This window comes from Mytilus galloprovincialis, chromosome 1 (assembly GCF_965363235.1).
Source record: "Mytilus galloprovincialis chromosome 1, xbMytGall1.hap1.1, whole genome shotgun sequence".
Classification (NCBI taxonomy): Eukaryota; Metazoa; Mollusca; class Bivalvia; order Mytilida; family Mytilidae; genus Mytilus; species Mytilus galloprovincialis.
Window position 1 is genome coordinate 131157520 of NC_134838.1, and position 27344 is coordinate 131184863.

The window sequence follows — 27344 nt, forward strand, 5'->3', positions numbered from 1 at the left end:
CTTACTTTGCTGATCATATTTGCTGTTTACAGTTTATCTTTATCTATAATAATATTCAAGATAATGACCAACAACTGCAAAATTTCCTTAAAATTACCAATTAAGTGGCAGCAACCCAACAATTGGATGTTTGATTCATCTGAAAATTTCAGGGCTGATAGATATTGACCTAATGAACATTTTTACTCCATGTCAGATTTGCTCTTAATGCTTTCGTTTTTGAGATATAAGCCAAAAACTGCATTTGACCCCTATGTTCTATTTTAAGTAACGGCGGCCATGTTTTTTGACGGATCAAAAATCAAAGCACACACTTTGTGCAGGATAATCTAAGGAACAACCATGCTAAGTTTTAACCAAATCCATTCAGTAGTTTCAGAGGAGAAGATTTTTTAAAGTTAGCAAATATGATGAACAAATTGTGAAAAATTGTCATTAAAGGACAATAACCCCTTAAGGGGTCAATTGACAATTTTGGTCATATTAACTTATTTGTAGATCTTACTTTGCTGATCTTTTTTGCTGTTGACAGTTTATCTTTATCTATAATAATATTCAAGATAATGACCAAAAACTGCAAAATTTCCTTAAAATTACCAATTAAGTGGCAGCAACCCAACAATGGTTTGTTTGATTCATCTGAAAATTTCAGGGCTGATAGATCTTGACCTAATGAACATTTTTACCCCTTGTCAGATTTGCTCTAAATGCTTTCGTTTTTGAGATATAAGCCAAAAACTGCATTTGACCCCTATGTTCTATTTTAAGTAACGGCGGCCATGTTTTTTGACGGATCAAAAATCGAAGCGCACATTTTGTGCAGGATATACTAAGGAACAATCATGTTAAGTTTCATTCAAATCCATTGAGTAGTTTCAGAGGAGAAGATGTTTGAAAAATTGTTAACGACGACAGACGACGACGACGACGACGACGACGACGACGGACGCCAAGTGATGAGAAAAGCTCACATGGCCTTTTAGGCCAGGTGAGCTAAAAAGGTCATATAAAGTCCCCATTGTGAATCACTTTTTGCTTCCTTCAATAGTAAACTCCATTTTGTATTTTTCGTTTTATAGTCTATCCTATGTTACTGTCTCATTTCTGATTTCACCATTTTCATAGCTTGTTTAAAAGTCAATGTCTTTGGTCTGTGTTTCTTTATATACTGAAAGTAGACAAAATCAAACATGACATAGAATTGACCTTAATATAATATAATATAATCATACAAACAATTACATCAAAGTATTAGATTTTTACTCCAAGAATACCTTTCTTTGAGTATGTTTGTTTTGTTCTTACATCGTTGACAATGTAATGGAATTTGACGCGACTGTCATACAAGTGAGAGGTTTAGCTAGCTATAAAACCAGGTTCAATCCACCATTTTCTACATTAGAAAATGCCTGTACCAAGTCAGGAATATGACAGTTGTTATCCATTCGTTTGATGTGTTTGGACTTTTGATTTTGCCTTTTGATTTTTTATTTCCCTTTTTGAATTTTCCTCTGAGTTCACTATTTTTGTGTTTTTATTTTTTCATGACAAATTGAATAGCATTGGTATACAAATTGGTCTACAAAATACCCTGAACAAATTTTATAGAAAGAAAGATAACTCTAAGTTGTATACTATAAATAGAAATTAATACATGGCCTTTTCCATATCAGCCCGGGTATCATTCCGAGATGAAGTCGAGGTGCTGATATGGGTCAAGGGATGATACCCAGGCTGATATAGAAAAGGCCATATATTAATCTCTTTATCATATACTTCTGACAATTGATTTTTGTATGGCAAATTAACAAATGCAATAACTAAAACAGTCGAAAACTTTTTATAAAAGTTAAATTATGAATCCAACAAATCCACTATAACTGCCCAACAATAACATCACTACCCCCATATTTATTTATGTTACTATTTTCTGTAGAGACATTTTGAAACATTGAAAATTTGGAAGAGTTTTATGATCATTATTACTCTATGTTTATTGTACTATAAAATGATTCATAATTGTCAATGGCATTTGTTAGCAAGTACTAAACTATCCCCCCCAAAAGTTTCCCTAAATTTTGATGTCGTCATACAAAAATATCGGACGTCACAATGGACAGTAAACAACCGATACCGGAAATACTGGAAGTAACTTGCACGAGAGGCACTATTTTGGATTTTGTGCATGAGATGCCCCTGATATGGGTATTTAGCCCGGGTGGGAAATTATGGCTTGTGTGCTTCCGCTCATTACACATTGCAAAAGCTATCATATCAATGCTAAGTATACTATAATGTAAATTAAAGCATTTTAGGACTTTCAGGAATGGATGTGTAAACTATGGTTCATGATATCTTTGAGAATGGATATTATATTAGAATTCAGCCTTGAAAGGTAAAAATCTAATCTCTAAATATGTAATAAAGTTTGTATTCCCTGAAAATTTTGTAATGAAGATGATGGACTTGTAAATTGATGGTGTTTTATGTCAGCTAAATAAGAAAATTAATGATACAATCAAAATCTGGCATTTTAACCTAAAGTATAATAATAGTGTACCTGTCTTGTATCCTCTAGTGTTGTATATTTATGTGTTGTCTCCATAGAGTCTGTAAATGATGTGTACAGATATTTCTGAGACTGAATAAATTGTTTAGTCAGATCTAACTGTTGTTTTAACATATCATGGAGTGCTAACATGGCTGGACTGTACGCTGTCATAGCTGAAATACAAGTTGTCTAAATGTATTGATTGTCACTGCCCTTACAACATACATGATGACTTAATACAAATGTATCAGGAAGACTTAAAAAGTTCGACAGGCTATCTCCAGAGGTGAAGCATTGTAATTAAGTCCCTTTAATACTTTTCTCTGATTGTTTTGTGATCATGACAGCTGTCAATCATTCGCGTATTGTATCATTACTATTACCTGATCAAAATGACAAAAAAAAACCTACACATTGACAAACCTGAAAGACAAACATATTTGATTGATCTGCTCCAAAACTTTAACCCAAATTAAAGTTTTCACAGTTTATATGTGCCTTTGTGCACAGACATGACAATTAAAGGGAACAAAAGTGCCTTAGCGAAGATTATTCCAATATTTCCAAATATACTATATATTATACCTTCTAAAGCGTCTGGACTGACCACATGTGTTGCTATAGGTGTGGGGTCCACCATTCCTAGTCCTGTTAGAAAACCTGGTACAGCAAATCCAGAATATTTAGAGTCCCATTGATACTGTAGTCCTGGTTCTGATGTTTGGACCTCCACTGTGTGGGTCTTTACTCTTTCTCGTCTTGGTGCTGGTGTGTCACTGGGGGAAAACAAAATGTAATAGTAAATATAAACAATTGTACATATTCTGAAGTTGTTCAAATCATTTTAGTATCATTTTCTTTAAAACTATTTCTTATTTTATATCAATAGTCTAACTTTTGTGGTTCATTTACAAACATGATGTAAAAATAATGACTGATGGACGGACGGACGGACGGACGGACTGACAGACAGAGGTAAAACAGTATACTCCCCCCCCCCTTTTTTTAAAGCGGGGGTATAATAAATGAGATTTAATACAATTACTAAAAACTTAGAAAGTGCCTCCTCTACAGCTGAAAAAAGTAAATCTTCATGGGAAATAGTGTATGCATAAACTGTGCCTATACTGTATGTAGTTTTCAGCATACTTCCAATATTCTTAAAATTAACCACGAACACATGCATAATAAATACTCCTTCTAATATACTTTTCAACAACTATAACATAAAATTTAAAGGAACACATAACTGGGAATTTGTACATGTTGTAGGACTAAACAGTAACCATAACTGCCATAAAGTTAATGACTTATCATAACTGGTACTTATATACAGGACCTAAGCATAAGTTCAACATGTAATAGTCAAATAGTCAGAAGACCATGAGATAGGAAGCAAAACAAGATATGCTATATATGTTCTAAAGTTTGAATGTACCCTGGATTCTGTCATTAATGACTCTGAGTCACTAATCAACCTCTCACTTATATCCTCTGTTTCATCCTCATCACTGTACTGAGTCTGTATTTCAGAATATGATTTCATTTTAGGTTTTTTCTCACTTTTACCAATACGTTCTGATATACTACTGTCAAAGTCTTCTGAGTAGGAGCTATATTTGGGGGTTATTGACCGGGTCTTTATTTCTGATACTATCATTTCTGATCGTGAATCCTTCAATTTCTGTCCTCCTAACATCTGATCTGATCTCTCTGTTTTAATTTCCGCTGATTCTGATTGAGTCTTTATCTCGGATACTTCACTTCAAGGTTCTTCCAAATCTTGGATATCACCTAATAATTCTTCTACAGTGTGTAGACCTAGTGCACTAAATATGTCATCATTCTTTTTCTCTTTTTTCTTCTTCTTTTCCTCTTTTTTTATTTTATTGACTACTTTTTTCTTTGTTACATTTCTTGATTTCCTTTCTGAGATGTTAGGTTTAGCAATAATTACAGGTTCCAGCGTGTCAGCATCCATCAAATTCACTGAATTCATAGAAATTCTTATTAATATTTTAGCAAAGAAAATAGACATTCATAGTGTATTAATTTACGTTGTTTGATTGAGTTAAGCCTGCCAATTGATATTTTATCGTGTGTTTTTTTTTTATGTTGCGATGTTATGCTATTGTTTTAGAAAAAGGGAGAAGGTTTGGATCCATTAAAACATTTAATCCTGCTGCAAATGCTTGCACCTGTCCTAATCAGGAATCTGATGTACAGTAGTTGTCGTTTGTTTATGTATTTTATACGTGTTTCTTGTTTCTTTTTTTTTTATATAGATTAGACCGTTGGTTTCCCCATTTGAATGGTTTTAAACTAGTAATTTTGGGGCCCTTTATAGCTTGTTGTTTGGTGTGAGCCAAGGCTCTGTGTTGAAGACCTATAATGGTTTACTTTTTTTAAATTGTTATTTGGATGGAGAGTTGTCTCATTGGCACTCACACCACATCTTCCTATATCTAATTATAATGCATTAAAAAATTTGTAAGGGTTCCACGGAACCCAGTGTCTCGCCTACTTTTGCTGTAAATCGCAGGCTCAACAAAAATGAGGAAAAAAATCAATAAAAATATTCCTCTTGATACTATCTTAGGATTGTAAGAAGCTTCTGTCCAAGTTTGGTAAAAATCTAGGATAGTTAATGAACATAATAAATGTTTTGAAAACTTTAACTGCAGACTGTATGTTATGTTAACTGGAAGAAAATCTAAGTCCTTTTAAAAGTAAAATACAGAAAAAATGGAGTTATCTTTTTACAAAATTTACTTCTGGATACTATCTTATGATCATAAATAAGCTTCTGTCCAAGTTTGGTACAAACCCAGGATAGTTATTAAAATTTTAAAAACTTTAACCACAGAGTGAATGTAAATGTTTCCCATTAGAAAATCTAAGTCCTTTTAAAAGTAAAATACAGAAAAAATGGAGTTATCTTTTTACAAAATTTACTTCTGGATACTATCTTATGATCATAAATAAGCTTCTGTCAAAGTTTGGTACAAACCCAGGATAGTTTAAGAAAGTTATTAAAATTTTAAAAACTTTAACCACAGAATGAATGTAAATGTTTCCCATTAGAAAATCTAAGTCCATTTAAAAGTAAAATACAAAAAAAATGGATTTATTTTTTTACAAAATTTACTTCTGGATACTGTCTTATGATCATAAACAAGCTTCTGTCCAAGTTTGGTACAAACCCAGGATAGTTTAAGAAAGTTATTAAAATTTTAAAAACTTTAACCACAGAGTGAATGTAAATGTTTCCCATTAGAAAATTAAGTCCATTTAAAAGTAAAATACAAAAAAAAATGGATTTATTTTTTTGCAAAATTTACTTCTGGATACTATCTAATGATCATAAACAAGCTTCTGTCCAAGTTTGGTACAAACCCAGGATAGTTTAAGAAAGTTATTGAAATTTTTAAAACTTTAACCACAGAGGGAATGTTATGTTTTCCATGCAGAAAAAACTAAGTCCATATATAAGTAAAATATGGAAAAATAGAATTTTATTTTTACAAAGTTTACTTCTGGATACTATCTTATGATCATAAACAAGCTTCTGTCCAAGTTTGGTAGAAATCCAGTAAAGTTTAAGAAATTTATTAAAATTTCAAAAACTTTAACCACAGAGTGAATATTTGTTGACGCCGCCGACGACACCGAAATGTAGGATTGCTTAGTCTCGCTTTTTCGATGATGAGTTTGTTTACAACCTACAGTAAACCAAAAATATAAATTTTCAAATGTCTCTGTCTGTGCAATATATTAATGGTAACAGTCTTTTTCAAAATTAAAAAAAAATGTACTATTAGCTACAGTACAGTGTCTATTTAGTTCGATTTGAAGATGCCTCTATTCTGCCCTGATCCAGCAATATATATATGTAGGACTCTATAGTGCGATGGGGACGCTAAAGTACGATGGTCACGCTAAAGTGCGATGGTCTACGCTAAAGTGCGATGCTTCCATTCGCTAAAGTCCGATGGTCCGCGAAAGTATAGACGTACGAATTGTACTTGGATTATGACGTTAACAGTTGTTTATACAAACCAAAAATGAATATGCCGGAAGATAAGTTAAGAATATTTGATTGACAACTTTTAAACCAAATGTTCATGACTTAATTTCAGACCTAACCGTGCTTCGTTGGCTGAAGCAACTGTGTTGATTTATTTTGGATGCTGGAAGAAGGACTTGTATCCCGCAGTCGACCATTTTACTTTATTGATCCAAAATAGTATACGCATAGCTATCGTATATACTGCTTCTATTGGTAGCAAACGGATGCACTGAAATTATTGTTTACGTTGCAGTTAACATTGCGGTCCCCGTTAAATTATTCTCGATTTTATTGGAATGTATCGTTAGTAAAATAAAGGTTCATGTTTTTCACAGTAAATTATAAATTGTCGGCTGAAACATTGTTTGTACAGTGAAGGAAAATATAACATGTCTTTTTTAAGGAAAAGAGAAAGATCGACGAATAATGCCCTTTTCTAGCATTAAAGATTAAAGCTAAATCAAGATTAAAGCTAAATGCCTTGTACAAATAAATGTTACGTATTCCGACAATGTGGTTGGTCTTCTAAATTTAGAAACTATTACTTAAGCTTACCGATAAATCATAAAGTCTACCACATATGTTATACCTTAGCATATTAGCTTTTCGAAAAGACTATTTTTTTTAAATCCATGTATTTTAATGTTTCGAACCTTATCATATTGGTCCATCGCACTTTAGCGTGATATACCATCGTACTTCAGCAAACAAACAACCATCGCGCTTTAGCGTGAGACACCATCGTACGTTAGCGTAGATCATCGCACTTTAGCGTGACCATCGCACTTCAGAGTACTATCGCACTTTAGAGTCCTACATATATATGTTATTTTGGTTTTTGTTATACAATTTACCTTACTCTTATGTTTTCAATTTTTTGACATTTCATGCTTGGTTTGCTATCTGTATCTTAGATGTTTTCACTTAGATGCGTGGGTAGCCAGTCTGTTTTTGTATTAATATATTTTTCTTATTGTCTTTATTTTTATACCCATTTTTATGCTCATTGCATGACAGACAATGCCATGGTCGATGTTCCAAGACTAGGTAGTGTTTATCAATCATTTGCAATGTTTTGGAGTTAATAAAAAATATCTGCATTAATATCAGATTAGTTGCAATAACATTATAAGCAATGGAATAGAAATAAAGCCTTGGATTATGTTTTCCTTCAAGGTTTATTGTATTCTTTTCACTACACACAAATCAGAGTAGGACAGACTTTTCAATGGCGCTGCTGAGAATACTAACTGTTGTATATGATAGACAATAATAACACTCCAGTAACTTAAAATTATTTTTCTTTTATCAAAGACCCACATCGTTTTTCCCTTCTTATAGCAAATAAAAAGTAAAATAACAAAAATGTCGAACTCTTATGAAAATTCAAAACGGAAGTCTCTCATAGGTAGCAAAATCAAAAGCTCAAACACATGAAACTAATGGATGACGATTGTAATATTCCTGATTTAATAAATAGCTTAACCCCCCACTTGTTTGACAGTCACAGTGAATTTCATTATGTTGACAACGACGTATGAACAAAATAAACAGCTAAGGTGGATGAGTTTTTTTAAGACCCTAATACAAGGGAACTCCTTTTTTAGTCAATGGGATGGATTTCCTCAGACCTAAGTATGGACGGCATTTAGACCAAAAACTTGTCAAATATAGTAATGCTTAAAAAAATATGAAACTACAAATGTACTCATTACACTATATATAGCCAATGGTCAATGCAACAAACATTACCGAGTCAAGTAGATGCGAGTGATACGGTGCTTTTTGTCCGCAATTTCTTTTCTGTCCGCTTTTCCTATTTGTCCGACACTTTTGCTTTTTGTCCGTTGCTTTTCGTCCGTTTTGCTTTTTGTCCGATAATTTTGCATTTTGTCCGACATTTCTGCTTTTTGTCCGTTGCTTTTGTCTGATAATTTTGCTTTTTGTCCGACACTTTTGCTTTTTGTCCGTTGCTTTTTGTCCGTTTTACTTTTTTAGCTCAACTGGTCCAGAGGGCTAAGTGAGCTTTTCTCATCACTAGGCATCCGTCATCTTCGTTAAATTTTACAAAAATATTTTCCTCTGAAACTACTGGTACAATAAAAGCAAATATGGCCAAAATCATCTTTAGGAGATCTTTTTTCAAAAAAAGTATCCGATGACCCCGCCCAATAATCAAGATGGCCGCCATGTCTAAAAATAGAACTTTGGGTAAAATGTAAATTTTGGCTTATATCTCTGAAATCAAAGCATTCAGAGCCAATCTGACAAGAAGTAAAAATTTTCATCAGGTCAATTTCTATCTGCTGAAAATTTTTCCGACACATCAGATAACAAGTATTTTGGTTGCTGCCCCTGAATTTGTAATCTTAAGGAAAATAAGCAGTTTTTGGTTTTTATTTGATTGGAGTTTTATTTTTTAAGTCGTTACAACGAATAAACTTACTTGTTATCACGACTTAGCTAAATACCTAGCTACATGTAACTTGTTTAACGACTTAACTAACTTGTTTATTTTTAACATCTTATTATAAATACACTTTTTCTAACAGACTTATGTTTAATTCATTGATATTTTCCACATATTGGTTTGTAGACGCGAATCCAACGTACAAGATCTTAAGCCTGTTATCTGTAATTAAATTTTGAAATGTTTATAAATTGTTACGTGACCAAAACACTTATAAGTTGTTGAACACACGTATATGATTTTGGTTTCAAGTTTTTAATTTGAGCGAAACTAATGTCTTATGTCAACGAAACGTACGCCTCTTATACTATGTCAAAGAAGCCTGTTGTTGTTGATGACTTTTTATCTTACAACCGCAGCGTCAGTTCAACTGACGGTGTATATTTTGTCTCCAAAAGTATCACAAATGTAGTATCCAGCATTCGTCTGACAGCATGAATTTTCATTGATATGATAATTTTCTGTAGATTCATTGTCTGTAAATGATCCTGCGTTACTTTTATCCATTTTCCTTTACAAAATTTTATTTGGTGTTTGATATTTGTTCGTCTTTTCGAATCTGAAACGGCGAATTAACATACAATTCTCAACACGATTCTTACTCCTACGGTGGAACGTTTACCAATAGGATATCTCATCATTAAGTAGTTTTTCAAACTCTATTTTCCTTTTATTTCTAATCGCTTTCTTATTACTTCTTTTGCTAGTTGTGCAGTTTCTATAGTATTTCGTGTTATTTTATGAAGTTTATTTTTATATGCTTTTAAACGAAATATGACTTTTAGTTCTGAGCGCTAACAGCAAGTAGTTTTAAGAAACAGACTCCATACGGCTCGGAACTCTGTACTATATGTGGAATATATCAAGCGTCCTTTTATGCATGCATTTATGATTTAACGAGCTTAATACGTAGCTTGTTAACGCTACTGATAGTTTGTAGAAAAGGCAATAAGCTGACATAAAGGTGCTAATATACACCTTTGTCAGACTCAAAGTCTGGAGCTGGCATGTCAGTTAACTGCTAGTAGTCTGTTGTTATTTATGTATTATTGTCATTTTGTTTATTTTCTTTGGTTACATCTTCTGACATCAGACTCGGACTTTTCTTGAACTGAATTTTAATGTGCGTATTTTTATGCGTTTACTTTTCTACATTGGCTAGAGGTATAGGGGGAGGGTTGAGATCTCACAAACATGTTTAACCCCGCCGCATATTTGCGCCTGTCCAAAGTCAGGAGCCTCTGGCCTTTGTTAGTCTTTTATTATTTTAATTTAAGTTTCTTGTGTACAATTTGGAAATTAGTATGGCGTTCATTATCACTGAACTAGTATATATTTGTTTAGGGGCCAGTTGAAGGACCCCTCCGGATGCGAGAATTTCTCGCTACATTGAAGACCTGTTGGTAACCTTCTGCTGTTGATTTTTTCTATGGTCGGGTTGTTGTCTCTTTGGCACATTCCCCATTTCCATTCTCAATTTTATCAAGTGGGTTTTTGCATCATTGGCAATCATACCACATTTTATGATATAGCAATGATATTAATGATATCATAAATACAAAATGATGTGTTCTATCATTTTATTTCTTTTTTTTCTTTACTTTTCGAGATATCAATTTGATAATATTTTTAGTATCATTAAATTAGGACTTTAGGTCAATTAATTTTATTTCTTCTGGAACCATACGTCTCCAAAGCTTCACAAACAGAGTCAGTAGAAAAATGACATTTGTCATAATAAATGAAAACAGAATCCCCTTGGTGATTGAGGTTCTTTTCAAAATACAAGATGAAGCATGCAGTAAGAATGCATGAACATATAGAATATTTCTTTCAGATTTTATAGTCTTTATTTTATCGGAATATCAGACAATACAATTGTCTAGAGCATGTTTTGTAATTTCCGCTCTATATTGATCCCAAAGGTTCTTATAATCATTTAGCTCAACGTGTGTTTCTGATAGATCACTCTTTTTTCATGAGAGTGAAAGACGGTACAGTAACTAATAGTTGAACTAAATCTAAGCCACGGTAGAATTGTCTGTCTGCAAATTTCATTTACAACATTGCGAAATTTAATTACGGACACTTAGTTTATCTCAATAAATATCTATATGAACACATTGAGACACGGACTCGTGCACTCAGATATAAATCCAAACCCTATATATCTAGAAATCACCATATGTATATACGTAAATATAAATCTATAGAGACAATTGTTCAGTCATGTTAAATTTTAAAAAACTAGCTTTTATTTTCAACTACAGTAAACCAAAAATATTAATGTTCAAATGTCTCTGTCTATGCAATATATTTATGGTAACAGTTTTTTTTCAAAATTAAAAAAAATGTATTATTAGCTACAGTCTACAGTACAGTGTCTATTGGGTTCGATTTGAAGATGCCTCTATTCTGCCCTGATCCAGCAATATATATGCTTTTTTGCACCAATCTTAAATGCATATAAGTACAGGCTACAGGTTATTTGGTATGGTAAGTAGTTTCACAACCTTTTAGTTCTAGGAATATAATGATTATAAATGGTTATTTGTGGGAGGGAACGGATGTACAAATGTATGTTCTTTGGCGGTATTAAGTACTGTTTGCTTGAGATGAATACCAATGGATGTTGAATTTTGATGCACTGAGATTTCATGGTGTGTTTCTTTTACAAAATGAGGTGCTATTTTATCAGCACCAATTGCTTTAGATGCCACCATTTTTTTTTCCTTAAAATGTCCTGTAACAAGTCAGAGAAATGACCATTGTTATATTAAAGTTCGTTTCTGTGTGTGTTACATTTAAATTTTGTGATTCTGCGGTGTCGTAGTTCTCTAATATTTGATGCGTTTCCCTCAGCTTCAGTTTGTAACCCAGATTTTTTGTCTCAATCGATTTAAGAATTTCGAACAGCGGTATACTACTGTTGCCTTTTTTAAAGTTTGTTTTAGTAATTTATAGCTTCTTTCTTGAGTGATATTGAATTGCTTCATTTAAAATGTGTGTGCTGTTTATTTCTATCATTTCGGTTCAGAAATGTGTTATTATTATAAAGGTTTAGGTGTGGTAAACGCTGAGTGAAAAGGATTGTCAAGTGCTTTAGTCTGATCTTGAGGGTTCGTTTATTATAAACTATTTACCTTTATAGTGCTGATACACCTGTATGAATGACCAAAATTTCGTGCTGGGTTTGCTATCCCCAAGTTAACTCTCTTCAATTATAAAACTTTCTATATAGTTCCAGTATGATTTTCTCAGCCTTTGTTGCACTGAGCATTTTGTTTTTGTTTCAAAATTTTTGATGGAATATTTTCGTCTATTATTTTTTTTTAATTATTTTTTCTACCCATCGATGAAAGACAATGTCATAGTCGATGTTCTAGGACTATGTAGTGTTTGGCAATTATAATCAAATGTTTTCGGTTAATGAAAAAACGACATTAAATATCAGATTAGTACCAATACTTTATAAACAATGGAATAGAAACAAAGCCTTGGATTCTATTTACCTTCAATATTTATTGTATTCTTATCACTACACAGCTATCAGAGTATGGCAGACTTTCAAATGGCGATGCTGAGAATACTAACTGCCTTATCTGATAGACAAAACTAACACTTCAATTACTTAAAATTATTTTTCTTTTATCAAAGACCTACATCGTTTTCTCCTACATAAAAAGTAAAATAACAAAAATACTGAACTCCAAAGAAAATTCAAAACGGAAGTCTTTCATGTAATAGCAAAAGCAAAGGCTCAGTCACATGAAATTAATGGATGACAACTGTCATATTCCTGACTTGGTGCAGGCATTTTATTATGTAGAAAAAGGTGAATTAAACCTGGTTTAATATATAGCTTAACCTCTCACTTGCATGAAAGTCGCAGTAAATTAATTTCATTATATTGACAACGATGTATGAACAAAACAAAGGTGGATGGGGTCTACGAATTATGTAGGAAAAAATAAACATTTAGCCTGATTAATATGTTCTTTTCCGTTCAGAGTTTTTTTAAAAATCCTTATACAAGAAAACTCCTTTTTTAGTCAATGGGATGGAGTTCCTCAGACCTATATATGGACAACATTTAGGCCAAAAACTCGTCAAATATATTAATGCTTCAAAGGTTGCATTTTTTTAAATTCAGCTGATCTCAAACCACGCCTCTTTTGGGGAGATATATAATATTTATAGATAATTTGATTTGTGGACATACTGGTTCCCAGATATGATCTGCATGTTTCATCTCATAGAGACAGAACTTGGCATTGTTGCCAGTATAAAAACGTAATATTGCGGTGAAAATGATTTCTGAACTAGGCAAAAAATAAAGGTTGGGGTAGTATACAATTTTAGTAGAACTTTAAACTCTAACAAGTTCAGGGCAGATAAATGTTGAAAATATGCCGCAAATTCCTATGTTTTGACCTTTGAATACAATAGTGGTGCATATCGACTTAATGTTCTAGGATTTAATTTTTTACAAAACTTAAAAGTGTCAGTTTTTAAAAATGGTGGCGTCTATAAAAACGAAAACAAATTTTGACAATGACAGGCATCATTTGACGATGGCACAAGATATTAAACAATGGTGCTGATCTTTTCATGGTGGAGGAAGATATTTTAATGATGGCGGGCCGCAATTCATAAAACAGCTCAAGGAGATCCCTGGTTTTAGCCACAAAAGGGGGTTCCTATGGGAAATTACATTGCTTATATTTACAGAAATGTAATCTGAAAAGAATATAAAACTACTCATTAGACTATTACTAAACTGGTCTAGTGTGTTCCTTGAGGACTGACAATGAAAAAACCAACTGCCATAGCTTTAGAATTGTCCAATTATAGAATACGATCAAAGAAGTTAATGGTAACAAAACTCAAAACGTTGTATTTATTTCAAAGAAAGCTGTCATTTACTAAAAAAAATCTCTTGAAACCAAGTTATGAAAAAAATGAAATGTTTTTTCCAAACCTGCATACGGGCATAAAAAAGTCGATAAAGTAGCAAGTGTTTACCCTCTGCCCCTTCGTATGGTGTTTACATATCACAATTGATACGTTATTCTCGTGCTTGTTCACACTATACGGACTTCATATACAGGAGTGTGCTCCTTACGCAGAAACTGCTCCAACAAAGTTATGAGGAGGACAGATCAAATATTGACACTCCGTAAATTTTATGGACACCATCACGAATTGGTGGATCCATACGATGTGTCTTTGACCAAACTAGCTAAGGACATTTTTACCACATGGTAGATTGTGGTTTGCCATTATGTCGTCTAATCTTTTAAATACCAAACGTGACTAATTCCCGATTGTGACTGTTTTGCTGAGTGTGAATTCGCATTACTATAAGACATATTACGGTACTTGTCTATCCCAAATTCATATATTTAGTTTAAATGTTTAATGTTATATTTGTAATTCGCATCGGATTTTGTCAAATGTGTTGACATCTTTTCTATTATATTTATGTGTTATGGTAAAGAAAATTAATCACCGCATTCATTTATTAGATTTAATTTTGTTCAACGTAATCAGTACGATATTTTACGTTTGAAGTTAGATTCAAAACAAACCGGACATAGCTTTATAATATAGTTAATTGCTACCTTAGTCTGCTATTAATAAGTATTAAAATGTGCATTGTTAATAAATGCAATATCAGTATTTAGTTCAAATATAATCTTAAATCAATCCTACATTGTAATTCTATCTTCTTCATTCTAATGTGATGTCATTTTTCATTTTTTGATGATCTATTTTACAAATTCAAATGACGTCATTTTTTTGTCATTTTTTACAATTTCAAATATGGCGTCACTTGGCGTTGAGGTTTAAACTTATTCGGATGTGTCTACATTTTGTGTTGCAAATGTCTGGTTATGTAATGTATTTCAGTTGTTTCCTGTAATTAGTTAATATATCAGTTTTATCATGTACATCTTTTGTATAATAATTTTATAAATTTACTGTTTGCAAAAGTATAAATTATTCTAAATAATAGGGATGTATTGGTAACTAACAGAAAACCCTGGCCGTTTTTGGCACAACTTTTTTTATCTTTTGGTCCTCCATGCTGTTCGACTTTGGGCGTTTCGGCTTTCAAACTTTTGTATCTGGACGTCACTAGTAGATCTTGTGTGGACAAAATGCACTTCTGGCGTATTAAAATTTTGAACTTGTTGCCTTTTGTTGGCTGCTGTTCGTGTGTTTCTTTGTCAATTGTGTTCTCCAATTTATTTATATTGTAGTCCTGTGGTGTTGAGTTGTCATTTTAATGTTTTATTTCACATGGCTATAAAAGGGGAGATTTGGCATGCCACAAAACCAGGTTCAACCCACCATTTTTTCCTTTAAAAATGTCCTGTACCAAGTCAGGAATATGGCCATTGTTTATTATAGTTCGTTTCTGTGTGTTACATTTTAACGTTGCGTCATTTGTTTCCTCTTTTTTTTAATGTAAATTCACATTGCCATAAGACGTGTCACGATACTTGTATTTGGTTTTGATGTTGTGTTTGTTATTCTCGTGGGATTTTGTCTGATGCTTGGTCTGTTTCTGTGTGTGTTACATTGTAGTGTTGTGTCGTTGTTCTCCTCTTGTATTTGATGCGTTTCCCTCGGTTTTAGTTCGTTACCCTGATTTTGTTTTTTGTCCATGGATTTATGAGTTTGAACAGCAGTATACTACTGTTGCCTTTATTTACATGTTATTTTGATTTTTTGATTACACAATCAAGTTTTCAAAATTAGAGGCTCCAAGGAACCTGTGTTGCTCACCTAATATTTACAATTGATGCATGAAATAATGCATCGGTTATACTTTTAATTAATGTGTTGTTCAGTCACTCATTGAATATTTTTCTCTATTTGAATTCTATTAGTTATTCTATAAATAATCTTGAAAATACTTCAGCTGGTTTAAACCAATCTATTCTAAGAATGCTACAGCTAATTAAAACCAATCTATTTTTAGAATGCCACAGCTGGATAATACCAATCTATTCTTAGAATGCTACAGCTGGATAATATCAATCTATTATTAGAATGCTACAGCTGGATAATACCAATCTATTCTTAGAATGCTACAGCTGGTTAAAAACCAATACATTCTTAGAATGCTACAACTGGTTAAAAATCAATGCACTCTTTGAATTCTACAGCTGGTTAAAACCAAGGCTGTAAAATTATCTATATAGTTATTAATTTCTGTGTCATTTTGGTCTCTTGTTGAGATTTGTTTCATTGGCAATCATACCACATCTTCTTTTTTATATTGACATTTGTTATTCATTGATGTTATAGGTGATAGCAATTTCTGTTGTAATCATATCACATCTTCTTTTCTTTTATACATCATGAATTATTTTTTAGGACAAGGACAAACAACATATAATGATACAGTATATTCTTAGAATGCTACAGCTGGTTAAAAATCAATGCATTCTTTGAATTCTACAGCTGGTTAAAACCAAGGCTGTAAAGTGACCTATTATGTTATGGAATTAAATGCTCATACTGAAAATAAAACTATTGAATACTGAATTATAACATATAAATTTATTTCTACAACAATTTAGAATATCACAGTCATATCATGAGTTAAAGTTTAACAAAACCTTTTCTTATTTCATCAAAACTTATAAAAATAGGTTCGCTAAAACTGATCTTAGTAACATGTACTCATGTTTTATAAGTTTGAATTTTCTTTAAAACTATGTAAGGTAAAAAAAGCTATCAATCTTCACCTGCTAGATTCCACTTTTTGAAGTTAGATCATACAACCTACATATGATGCACATTTTAATATCTATCTTTATATTTAGCACAGATAAGTTGTTTACATGTCATATATATCTTTCAGCCCTACACATGTGTTTCTTATACATGTAATGGTCATATTTTATACATAACATTTCATTCTACATAGATACAAATAATGTACATTCCAATATCTCTCAATAAAAGTCTTTTTCTAAAACATTGCTTGGCACAATCATACTTATTTATTTGAGACTAATGACGAGTCTACCATCAATTTAAATGTTTTAAAACACTGCACCATGTAACTTAACATTCAGTCAATCATAAATTTTTTGAATCTAGGGTAATGTAGATGATCAATATTTAAAACGTTCATATACTTGTCCCCATGTGAATTCACTTTTTGCTTCTTTCAATAGTAATCTCCATCTTGTATTTTTTCTGTCTTAGAGTCTATCCTATGTTACTGTCTCATTTCTGATTTCACCATTTTCATAGCTTGTTTAAAAGTCAATGTCTTTGGTCTGTGTTTCTTTATATACTGAAAGTAGACAAAATCAAACATGACCTATAATTGACCTTAATATGATATATTCATACAAACAATTACGTCAAAGTATTAAAAATGGGGATTGTGATAAAGAATCTTTTTGCATACCACGTTTTAGGGAATAGCATTTCACAAAATTACCAACGTCAGAAATTGGGAAGAAAATATTATGTGTGAGGTACATGGTGTATCATATCTTTTTTGGAGGTATAAGAATATTATGGAGCCATCATTTAATATCTTTTTTTCATTAATTCATAATAAAAATCTGTTTATCAAATTCCTATTGAAAATTAGTTTACCATTGCAAAGTATTTTACGAATAGTTAATCCCTATGATTAATTTAGTATTCAATGCACTTATAAGTAATTTTACTATACAAATTAATGGAGATTGAAATTGAACTCTTGTTTTGATTGGTTACTAGTTATTATGGTTAAGTTGTGTTTTCCTTTGTTCTCTTCTGGTAGAATTTACGTGGACTGGTTTTAGAAAAATGTCCATTTAAATGTCCAGATTGAAATATATAAAATACAATTTATATTTACCGACAAAATTTCCATGTTTATTGGACATAACTACTTTACTGACAAGAACTCTGATGAAGATTACCTTTTTTGTACTTTGTGCCACATTCCTATATGACCAACTAAGGTTTGTTTTATTTCAAGAATGAATACAATTATGATATATCCATTTTCAAAGATATCATGCACCATATTTTTACACATCCATTCTTAAAATGGTTTAATGTACATTATGAAATCTAGAGTTATCTCCCTTTCTACTTGGTTAGTGTGGATTTATTGGTTAAATAAAAAATTAAATGACTAAATATGTGTCAGTCATAGAGAATGACATCACACTCATAAAAATGTAACAGTTATTAAATAAACAATAGGATGAAAGCAAGACAATATTTTTCATTTTCACACTCTACATACAAAAAAGTTCTAAGGCAAAAACGAAGACCATGATCATTGTCTTTAATTTATTGATGTAAATTCTAAACACTGTCCTTTAAATTATCGATTTTTGATAGGTCTGCACAAGAGGGTAGCATTAATCAAAGTGATGAAAATCACTCATGGAAAGATTAGAAGAGTAGTTTGAAAAATTTCATATAAAGGTATGGTGGGAGAAAATGAAAATTAATAAAGCACTATTGCCGAAAATTTTCCAGTATGAGAATAAAATGAGCTCATTTAATTAAATAATATGGGTCTCTTAATTTGCACAATTTTATTTAAACTGCAGTTTATATCTTATCCAAATAATGTTGCCTGTTCTGAACATGTTTCAAAAAAACAAACAATTGCAAACCAAAATTCTTGTGGTAAATGCTTCCAACTATCATTGTAAGACATAAAATCTAGACCAACAGCTAAGAACTTTAAAGTGTCCACCAAAATAATCTAAATATGTTGTTATGGGGCATTTTGTAAGTTGAAACATAGGTTATATGACATTGAAGATTAAAAGTTGTAGAGTGCATTATGATAAATTTTAAAAGTATTTCTCAAAACAGGGCATTAAAAATGTACTTTTTCAACTTAAACAAATTAAAAAAAAACTTATCTTATTAAAATTTGGATTCTTTCTTGATTGCAAAAATATATATTCACTTCTAATAAAAATTCAAATGACTAAAATAGACACGATGATTGATGGGGAATAAATTAATAAACAATGGTTTGTTTTAATAAAATGTTTTAAGATTTTAAAACTGTTTCAAGCCAATTCCTGATGATAAAAAAATAAGTGAACTAATCTAAATTGTTGATTAATTACAGATGATTATTGGAAATTTATCAAGTAAATTACAGGCCTTACTTTAATAGCTTTTATATATTCATATTTATATTCATATTTCATTTTTTTTAAAGATATCTTGTTAATCCATTGATCATTTATCTTTCAGACATAATTTACAGAATCACTTTATGTACTGTAGATCAAAAGTAATAGGCAATAAATAAATCTATCATCCTTATATATGTCAAACATCTAATACAAACATTTGTGTATTCAACTATGAGGTCAAATATTTGAGGTCAAATATTTGTATATTGAAGGTTCTAATTATGTAGGACTGAGGGGTCAATTTGATTGACAGTTTAGGAGGTGGGGCATTGTAATTAAAGGTCCACCTTGTCTCTGATTGTTTGGTGGTAATGACAGTTGTCAATCATTATAGTATTGTATCAATACCCAATTACCTAATCAAAATGCTATAAAAAAAGCCTGCACATCAACACTACTTAGTTACATACATTCTTGGATGAACTGCTCCAAAAATATACCAATTATGTATTATGTGCACATACATAAGAACAATAGGGAACTATATTTCTTCAGTGTGAATACATATAGTAACAGTAGCTAACCTGTCGTGTTGTTAGAGAGGCCAGTGCCTTAGTAAAGATTTAGAACAAGTTCTAATCTTTCCAAAAAAATTGTCTCACACTGAGCCATCAGATAGAGTAAATTATCTCCCTTTTTTATCCAATCAAAATCTAGCATATTGACATGAAGCAAAATAATAGTAGTTCATATACCTGTCTCGTATCCTCTAGTGTTGTATATTTATGTGTTGTCTCCATAGAATCTGTAAATGACTTGTACAGATATTTCTGAGAATGTATAAACTGTTTAGTCAGATCTAACTGTTGTTTTAACATATCATGGAGTGCTAACATGGCTGGACTGTACGCTGTCATAGCTGAAATATAAGTAGTCTAAATATATTGATTGTTACTGCACTAACAACATGACATCTTATCCCCGGCTTAGTATATATCTAGGATTTTGATTGGTTAACGCACGTCGTTACAAAACCCATAGCCCCTGGGTGTTGCTAACCCATATCCCCAGACGTTGCTAACCATTATCCCAGGGAACTTCACGCAAGTTTTCCTTAGTTCCATGATTGCTCCTTGTGAAATATTGAATTCTGTAGATTATCCATGATGTTTGTAATTAAATATTTAATTCATTAACGATTTTGTCCTATTATGCCGATCATTTACACTCATTTCATTAAATGCATCACTTGACTGCCACATTTTCAAGTAATGGGACTACTGACCTAGCTATGCAAATGACCCACATTGACGTCACACCATCTATGACGTAACTCTCACAACATTGAGCGCCAAATTTGACTCAATCCAGTTTCTCTGTCTCCGTATTAAAAACGTCTTATATTTGACTACCTGTAGGGTTCTACCAAAGGTAGTACCCTACACCCCGTAAAAAATATCTAAAATTTCCAAATTTCAATAAAAAAAATTTAGATAATGAAAAAAATGTTGTTTTCACGTTACACTTTGTACCCGAATTTCCATAAAACTTGCCCGATTCAGACTAAGACCGGGGATAAATTCATTATCTACGTTCATATCCGTAGATATGGATATTTAAACACCCATCAGTACCCTGTACACCCTTCGGCTACGCCTCATGGTGTACTGGGGTACTTCAGGGTGTTAAAATATCCATATCTACAGATATGAACGTAGATAACTTATATTATGACCAAATACCTAGAAGACATAAAAAGTGCTACAGGTTTTCACAAAGAAGAAAAGGCAATTTGACTTGTTTCAGTTCAGCATATGTGCTAAATGTACATGTACATGACCCATTGGTGGCCTTCAGCCTGTTTTCAGCTCTTTAGTCAGGTTGTTGTTTCTTTGACACATTCCCCATTTCGATTCTCAATTTCATGTAGGCATCAATGGCAGAAGAATACCAATCACATCACATCAAAATGAAAAAAAAGGTTTTCATGAGAAAATATCTTCAATTCAGAATTATTGTTTTTTTTTCAATTATGCTGTTTTTTTTGGATAAATTGGATATATATAACATATATATTATACCTTCTAAAGCGTCTGGACTGACCGCATGTGTTGCTATAGGTGTGGGGTCCACCATTCCTAGTCCTGTTAGAAATCCAGGTACAGCAAAACCAGAATACTTAGAGTCCCATTGATACTGTAGTCCCGGTTCTGATGTTTGGACTTCCACTGTGTGGGTCTTCACTCGGTCACGTCTTGGTGCTGGTGTGTCACTAGGTGAACAACAAATGTAACAGTAAAATCATTATACATATTCTTAAGTTGTTCAAATCATTTTAATATAATTTTCATTTAAACTATTTCTTCTTCTTTATCAATAATCTTATTTTTGTGGTTCATTTACAAACATGTACAAATAATAATATTGAAAATGACATTATTCTTGAGATTTTCAATAATAAAAGAGATTTATTACATTGTCAAACTACAACTGAAAAATTATATCTTCATTGAATATAAAGTGTATGCACATCTACTGTAGTTTTCATCATTCTGTCTATACTCTTTAAAGTTAACCAAGTTTACATTGTACCTATGTTAAACATGTAATGGTCAGAAGACCATGAAATAGGAAACCAGGGGATATATTAGCATGAAATGAGATCTGCTATATGTACTAAAGCTTGAATGTACCTGTAAGTATAAGAATCCGTAATGGTTCTGTCTGAGGTTGGTGTAGCCCTCGATTCTGTCATCAATGACTCTGAGTCACTACTCAACCTCTCACTTATATCCTCTGTTTCATCCTCCTCATCACTATACTGAGTCTTTATTTCAGAAAAAGATTTCATTTTAGGTTTTTTCTCACTTTCACCAATACGTTCTGATATACTACTGTCGAAGTCTTCTGAGTATGAGCTATATTTAGGCGTACTTGACCGAGTCTTTATTTCTGATACTATCATTTCTGATCTTGAATCCTTTAATTTCTGGCCTCCTAACATCTGATCTGATCTCTCTGTTTTAATTTCCTCTGATTCTGATTGAGTCTTTATCTCTGATACTTCACTCCGAGGTTCATCCAAGTCCTGAATATCACCTAGTAATTCTTCAACAGTGTGTAAACCTAGTGCACTAAATATGTCATCATTCTTTTTGTCCTTTTTCTTCTTCTTTTCTTCTTTTTTGATTTTATTGACTACTTTTTTCTTTGAAACATTTCTTGACTTCCTTTCTGAGATATTTGGTTTAGCAATAATGACAGGTTCCAGGGTATCAGCATCCATTAAATTCACTGAAATCACATAAATTTATGTTTTATTATTAATACATCAACAAAGAAAATAGTCATTTAAATGCATTTAAACAACAAATTGATTAAAACCTTACATGTTATGATTCTGTAAAAGTAATAACCACTGCCTTAAATATATACAGTTTGCAGAAAACAAAATCTTTTTTTTTGTTTAACTTGTATTGGACAGTAAATATCGATTTAGAGTTGGATAAGGAATAGTTCACAATAAAGGACCAAATCCAGGCCTCCGTTTACTGACTCATACATGTTTGCCCTGTCCTAAGTCAGGAGCCTATTGTTCAGTTGTTGTCAATTATTGATGTGGTTGATAAGTCTTTCTCTTTTCTCATTTTTTTTCATATAAATTAGACTATTGTTTTTTTCTGTTTGAATGGTTTTACACTAATCATTTTGGGCTCTATATAGTTTGCTGTTCCTATATATATTGAGCCAGGGCTCTGTGTTGAAGGCCTTATTTTGACCTTTTATTGTTTATTTTATACACATTTCAACTTGGATGGAGAGTTGTCTCATTGGCACTCATACCACATCTTCTATCTCATATCTATCTTTTACCTCTGAATACATCTTCTGAACTGGCACTATGTGGGTCACTCTCATTTACTTCTTCTATTATATCACTGGCCACAGTATCTTCTGACAGTGACCTTGACCTTCTAAGACCAGGAGATGGTGACCTTCTCCCTACTTTAGGTGAAGGTGACCTTCGTGGTGTCCTTGATGGTGTTGGTGGTTTAGAATCTGGTGACATAGATCTGTGTGGTGACTGCGATCTCTTTCTGAATTCTTGTCTCGTCTGCAAAAATATTCCACAAATTACAGTACATCTAGTTTCAATTTAAAATCAACCTTACCCATGATAATGAACATGAATTAATATTGGTGCATAACCCTATTATTGAGGTCAACTTTATCACAATTTAAAAGCATGAAGACTAACAACTGATTTGATATTTATGTTTGATTGCCAATGAAACAACTCTCCATAACAGACAATTGACACAGAAAGTAACAACTGTTGGTCACTGCATGGCCTTCAACAATTAGCAAACCCCATACCCCATAGCAAGCTATAAAAGGCTCTGAAATGACTAATGTAAAATAATTCAAATAAAAAAACTAACAGCCTAATTAGTGTACAAAATAATGAACAATAAAGTAAGAAAAAACTAAGTAACTATGAAATTATCTATCAAAATGAAAAATTTAGTTTGTTTTTATGTTTTAAGTAGTACTGGTAATTCTCATTTTGTTTACCTACAAAGTGCATACATAACATTTTAGAAAAAATGTAGTTCTTCAAATTAAAATATATATTTATAAACTTGTTATTATTCATATAAATGGTTATCTGTTCTATGCTGAAACTTACCAGTTGTCATAGTGATATATACCTTAATACAAGTAATATGTAATAGCATAAAAAAGTAAAATGCAAAAAACTAAATGGTAAATTACAAAATAAATTGTATGTCTCAATTTGTAGAAATACACTTCATCTTTAAAAGTTTCTTAAATTTGCTTACACTTGTGATTAACATGAAGTAATAATGAATTTCTTAGTTGAATATGTTGTATATAAATATTTCTCTAATTCTTCGTCAATTTATCCCTTTCTGCACCCATTGTATAAAAAAAATTTGATCAACGTGTGGTTCGTTTGATCTCAGTTCTTCATTGGTTAAAATCCGATTATGACTTTGAATTTTCTTGTTTTCCTCTGAATTTCCGATTGTGACGGCATGAAAAAAGGCGACCATGCCTGATGACCTCACATAGAAAGAACACATCTTTTTACAGATCAGTCGCAAAGAAGCAATAAGTTTGCCTGCGTATTGTTTGAAAATCATTAGAGAAACAGATTCTACCACTAAATCTCGTGTAATATGATATTTATCCACTCTCGACAGTTAAATTTTAAATATTTAAAACACTCGGCAAGCCTCGCATTTTATAACATATTCAATTAAGAAATTCATTATTACTTCATGTTAATCACAAGTGTAAGCAAATTTAAGAAACTTTTAAATATATATATATGTATAGAAGGAATGCAAGTGGGTCTACAGATAACTGAGACAAATCAGGAAAAAACATCACTGGGTTTATTTCTTCAGGGAGCTTTCAATGTGATCATTACAATAGATTGATGTCAAAACAAGTTAGTTCTTTCAATTTTATCTGAAATTTGTAAAATGAACTGAAATGTTAACAGATTGAAATGTGCTGCTATAAAAAGGATAGAACAGAAACAATGAGAAACAAGGTGTCAAGTTATTGCAAGTTTTCAGAGAAATTTTTTAAACTGCATTTGAGTTAGAAAAGTGAACAGATTTTAAATGACAGTAAATGCTACTAATACTCAAAAAATTTGTAAGGGTTCCACGGAACCCGGTGTCTCGCCTACTTTTGCTGTAAATCGCAGGCTCAACAAAAGTGAGTAAAAAAATCAATAAAAATATTCCTATTGATACTATCTTTTGATTGTAATAAGCTTCTGTCCAAGTTTGGTAAAAATCCAGGATTGTTTTCGAATCTAATAAATGTTTTAAAAACTTTAACTGCAGACTGTATGTAATGTTAACTGGAAGAAAATCTAAGTCCATTTATAAGTAAAATACGAAAAAAATGGATTTATTTTTTTACAAAATTTACTTCTGGATACTATCTTATCATCATAAACAAGCTTCTGTCCAAGTTTGGTACAAACCAAGGATAGTTTAAGAAAGTTATTAAGATTTTAAAAACTTTAACCACAGAGTGAATGTAATATTTCCCCGCAGAAAACTAAGTCCATTTAAAAGTAAAATACGGAAAAAATGGATTTATTTTTTTACAAAATTTACTTCTGGATACTATCTTATGATCTTAAACAAGCTTCTGTCTAAGTTTGGTACAAACCCAGGATAGTTTAAGAAAGTTATTAAAATTTTAAAAACTTTAACCACAGAGTGAATGTAATGTTTCCCTGCAGAAAAACTAAGTCCATTTATAAGTAAAATACAGAAAAAATGGAATTTTATTTTTACAAAATTTACTTCTGGATACTTATCTTATGATCATAAACAAGCTTCTTTCCAAGCTTGGTAGAAATCCAGTATAGTTTAAGAAAGTTATTAAAATTTTAAAAACTTTAACCACAGAGTGAATATTTGTGGACAACGCCGACGATGACGACGGAATGTAGGATCGCTTAGTCTCGCTTTTTCGACTAAAGTCGAAGGCTCGACAAAAATCTAAAATTATGATTTTTGATGAGTGTTTTTAAAATCATAAATAACAAGAATGTGTCCAAAGTACATGGATGCCCCACTTGCACTATCCTTTTCCATGTTCCATGGACTGTAAAAATTGGGTAATAATCTAATTTGGCTTTAAAATTAGAAAGATTAAACTATAGGGAACATATGTACTAAGTTTCAAGTTGATTGGACTTCAATTTCATCAAAAACTACCTTGACCAAAAACTTTAACCTGAAACTCCCACTTTCATTTTTCTATGTTCAGTGAACCGTGAAATTGGGGTCAAAAGTCTAATTTGGCTTTAAAATTAGACAGATCATATCATAAGCAACAAGTGTACTAAGTTTCAAGTTGATTGGACTTCAACTTCATCAAAAACTACCTTGACCAAAAACTTTAACCTGAAACTCCCCCTTTCATTTTCTATGTTCAGTGGACCGTGAAATTGGGGTCAAAAGTCTAATTTGGCTTTAAAATTAGAAAGATCATATCATAAGCAACAAGTGTACTAAGTTTCAAGTTGATTGGACTTCAGCTTCATCAAAAACTATCTAGACCAAAAACTTTAACCTGAAACTCCCACTTTCATTTTCTATGTTCAGTGAACCGTGAAATTGGGGTCAAAAGTCTAATTTGGCTTTAAAATTAGACAGATCATATCATAAGCAACAAGTGTACTAAGTTTCAAGTTGATTGGACTTCAGCTTCATCAAAAACTACCTTGACCAAAAACTTTAACCTGAACGGACGAACAGACGAACGGACGAACGGACGAACGGAAGCACAGACGGACGGAGGCACAGACCAGAAAACATAATGCCCCTCTACTATCGTAGGTGGGACATAAAAATGCGAAATACACATTATAAATCAGTATCATATGTATTTTTTACAACTTCTATTCGTGAATTTTTTTTAACACCAAACCAAAGCATAATAACCAATAAGATAGAATTTAGAAATTACATTTTTAATCTCAAACATGTGTATTATTAAAAAAAAAAAAAGGGGGGGGGGGATAATTATATAATTATAATTGCAATGAAAACAGAGACTTGGCACCTTTGAGAAAGATTTATGATATATGGTATAATCTTGAATAGTACAGAGTACGGTAAAGAGACAAGTGTGTGATAGGAAATGAAACTAAACGTTTAGATTAAAGATGAATTATTAAAAGTGAACGGGATAGAAGATACGTGTACATGTAATGTTCTCACCTTACTACTCAATATGTTCCTCTGTCAACATGATACAAACAAAGTCATCAATGATTATGATTAGGATAAAGATGTACTAAATTAACAAAGCAGTATTGTATGTTAATCTATATTAGTAAAATGGTAAGCAAATGTAAAATGTTTTACAGATAAAGTCATCCTTTTTGACTGAGACTATATGTTCTAAGGTTGGATGTGTGCAGTTAATTTAATTTATAAATATTAAAGCAAGCACTGTTGGTGTAATTTTAACTGTAACTCTCAGCAACATATATATACACATTATTACACATACCATCAGATCAGTATGGCTCTTTAAAAGACCCATTTAAACATATCA

The 27344-nt window shown here is 31.9% G+C and overlaps 1 protein-coding gene across 4 annotated transcripts in view; it reads right to left on the reverse strand.

The window, feature by feature from the left end:
* Positions 1-1014: 1014 nt before the first annotated feature.
* LOC143060002 (uncharacterized) overlaps positions 1015-27344 on the reverse strand; it is a 39788-nt gene continuing 13458 nt past the window's right edge. The window contains exons 5-10 of one of the 4 annotated variants that reach the window (XM_076233529.1): positions 27005-27025; positions 23097-23337; positions 21917-22517; positions 3137-3327; positions 2561-2724; positions 1015-1168 (exon numbers count right to left, since the gene is read on the reverse strand). In XM_076233529.1, coding sequence (XP_076089644.1) covers positions 1091-1168; positions 2561-2724; positions 3137-3327; positions 21917-22517; positions 23097-23337; positions 27005-27025 — 1296 coding nt within the window. In that variant the 3' untranslated portion in view covers positions 1015-1090. Of the gene's footprint in view, positions 1169-2560; positions 2725-3136; positions 3328-16727; positions 17411-19978; positions 20143-21304; positions 21496-21916; positions 22518-23096; positions 23338-27004; positions 27026-27344 lie in introns of those variants that run through there. The other 3 variants (XM_076233528.1, XM_076233526.1, XM_076233530.1) reach the window with 3 other exon arrangements.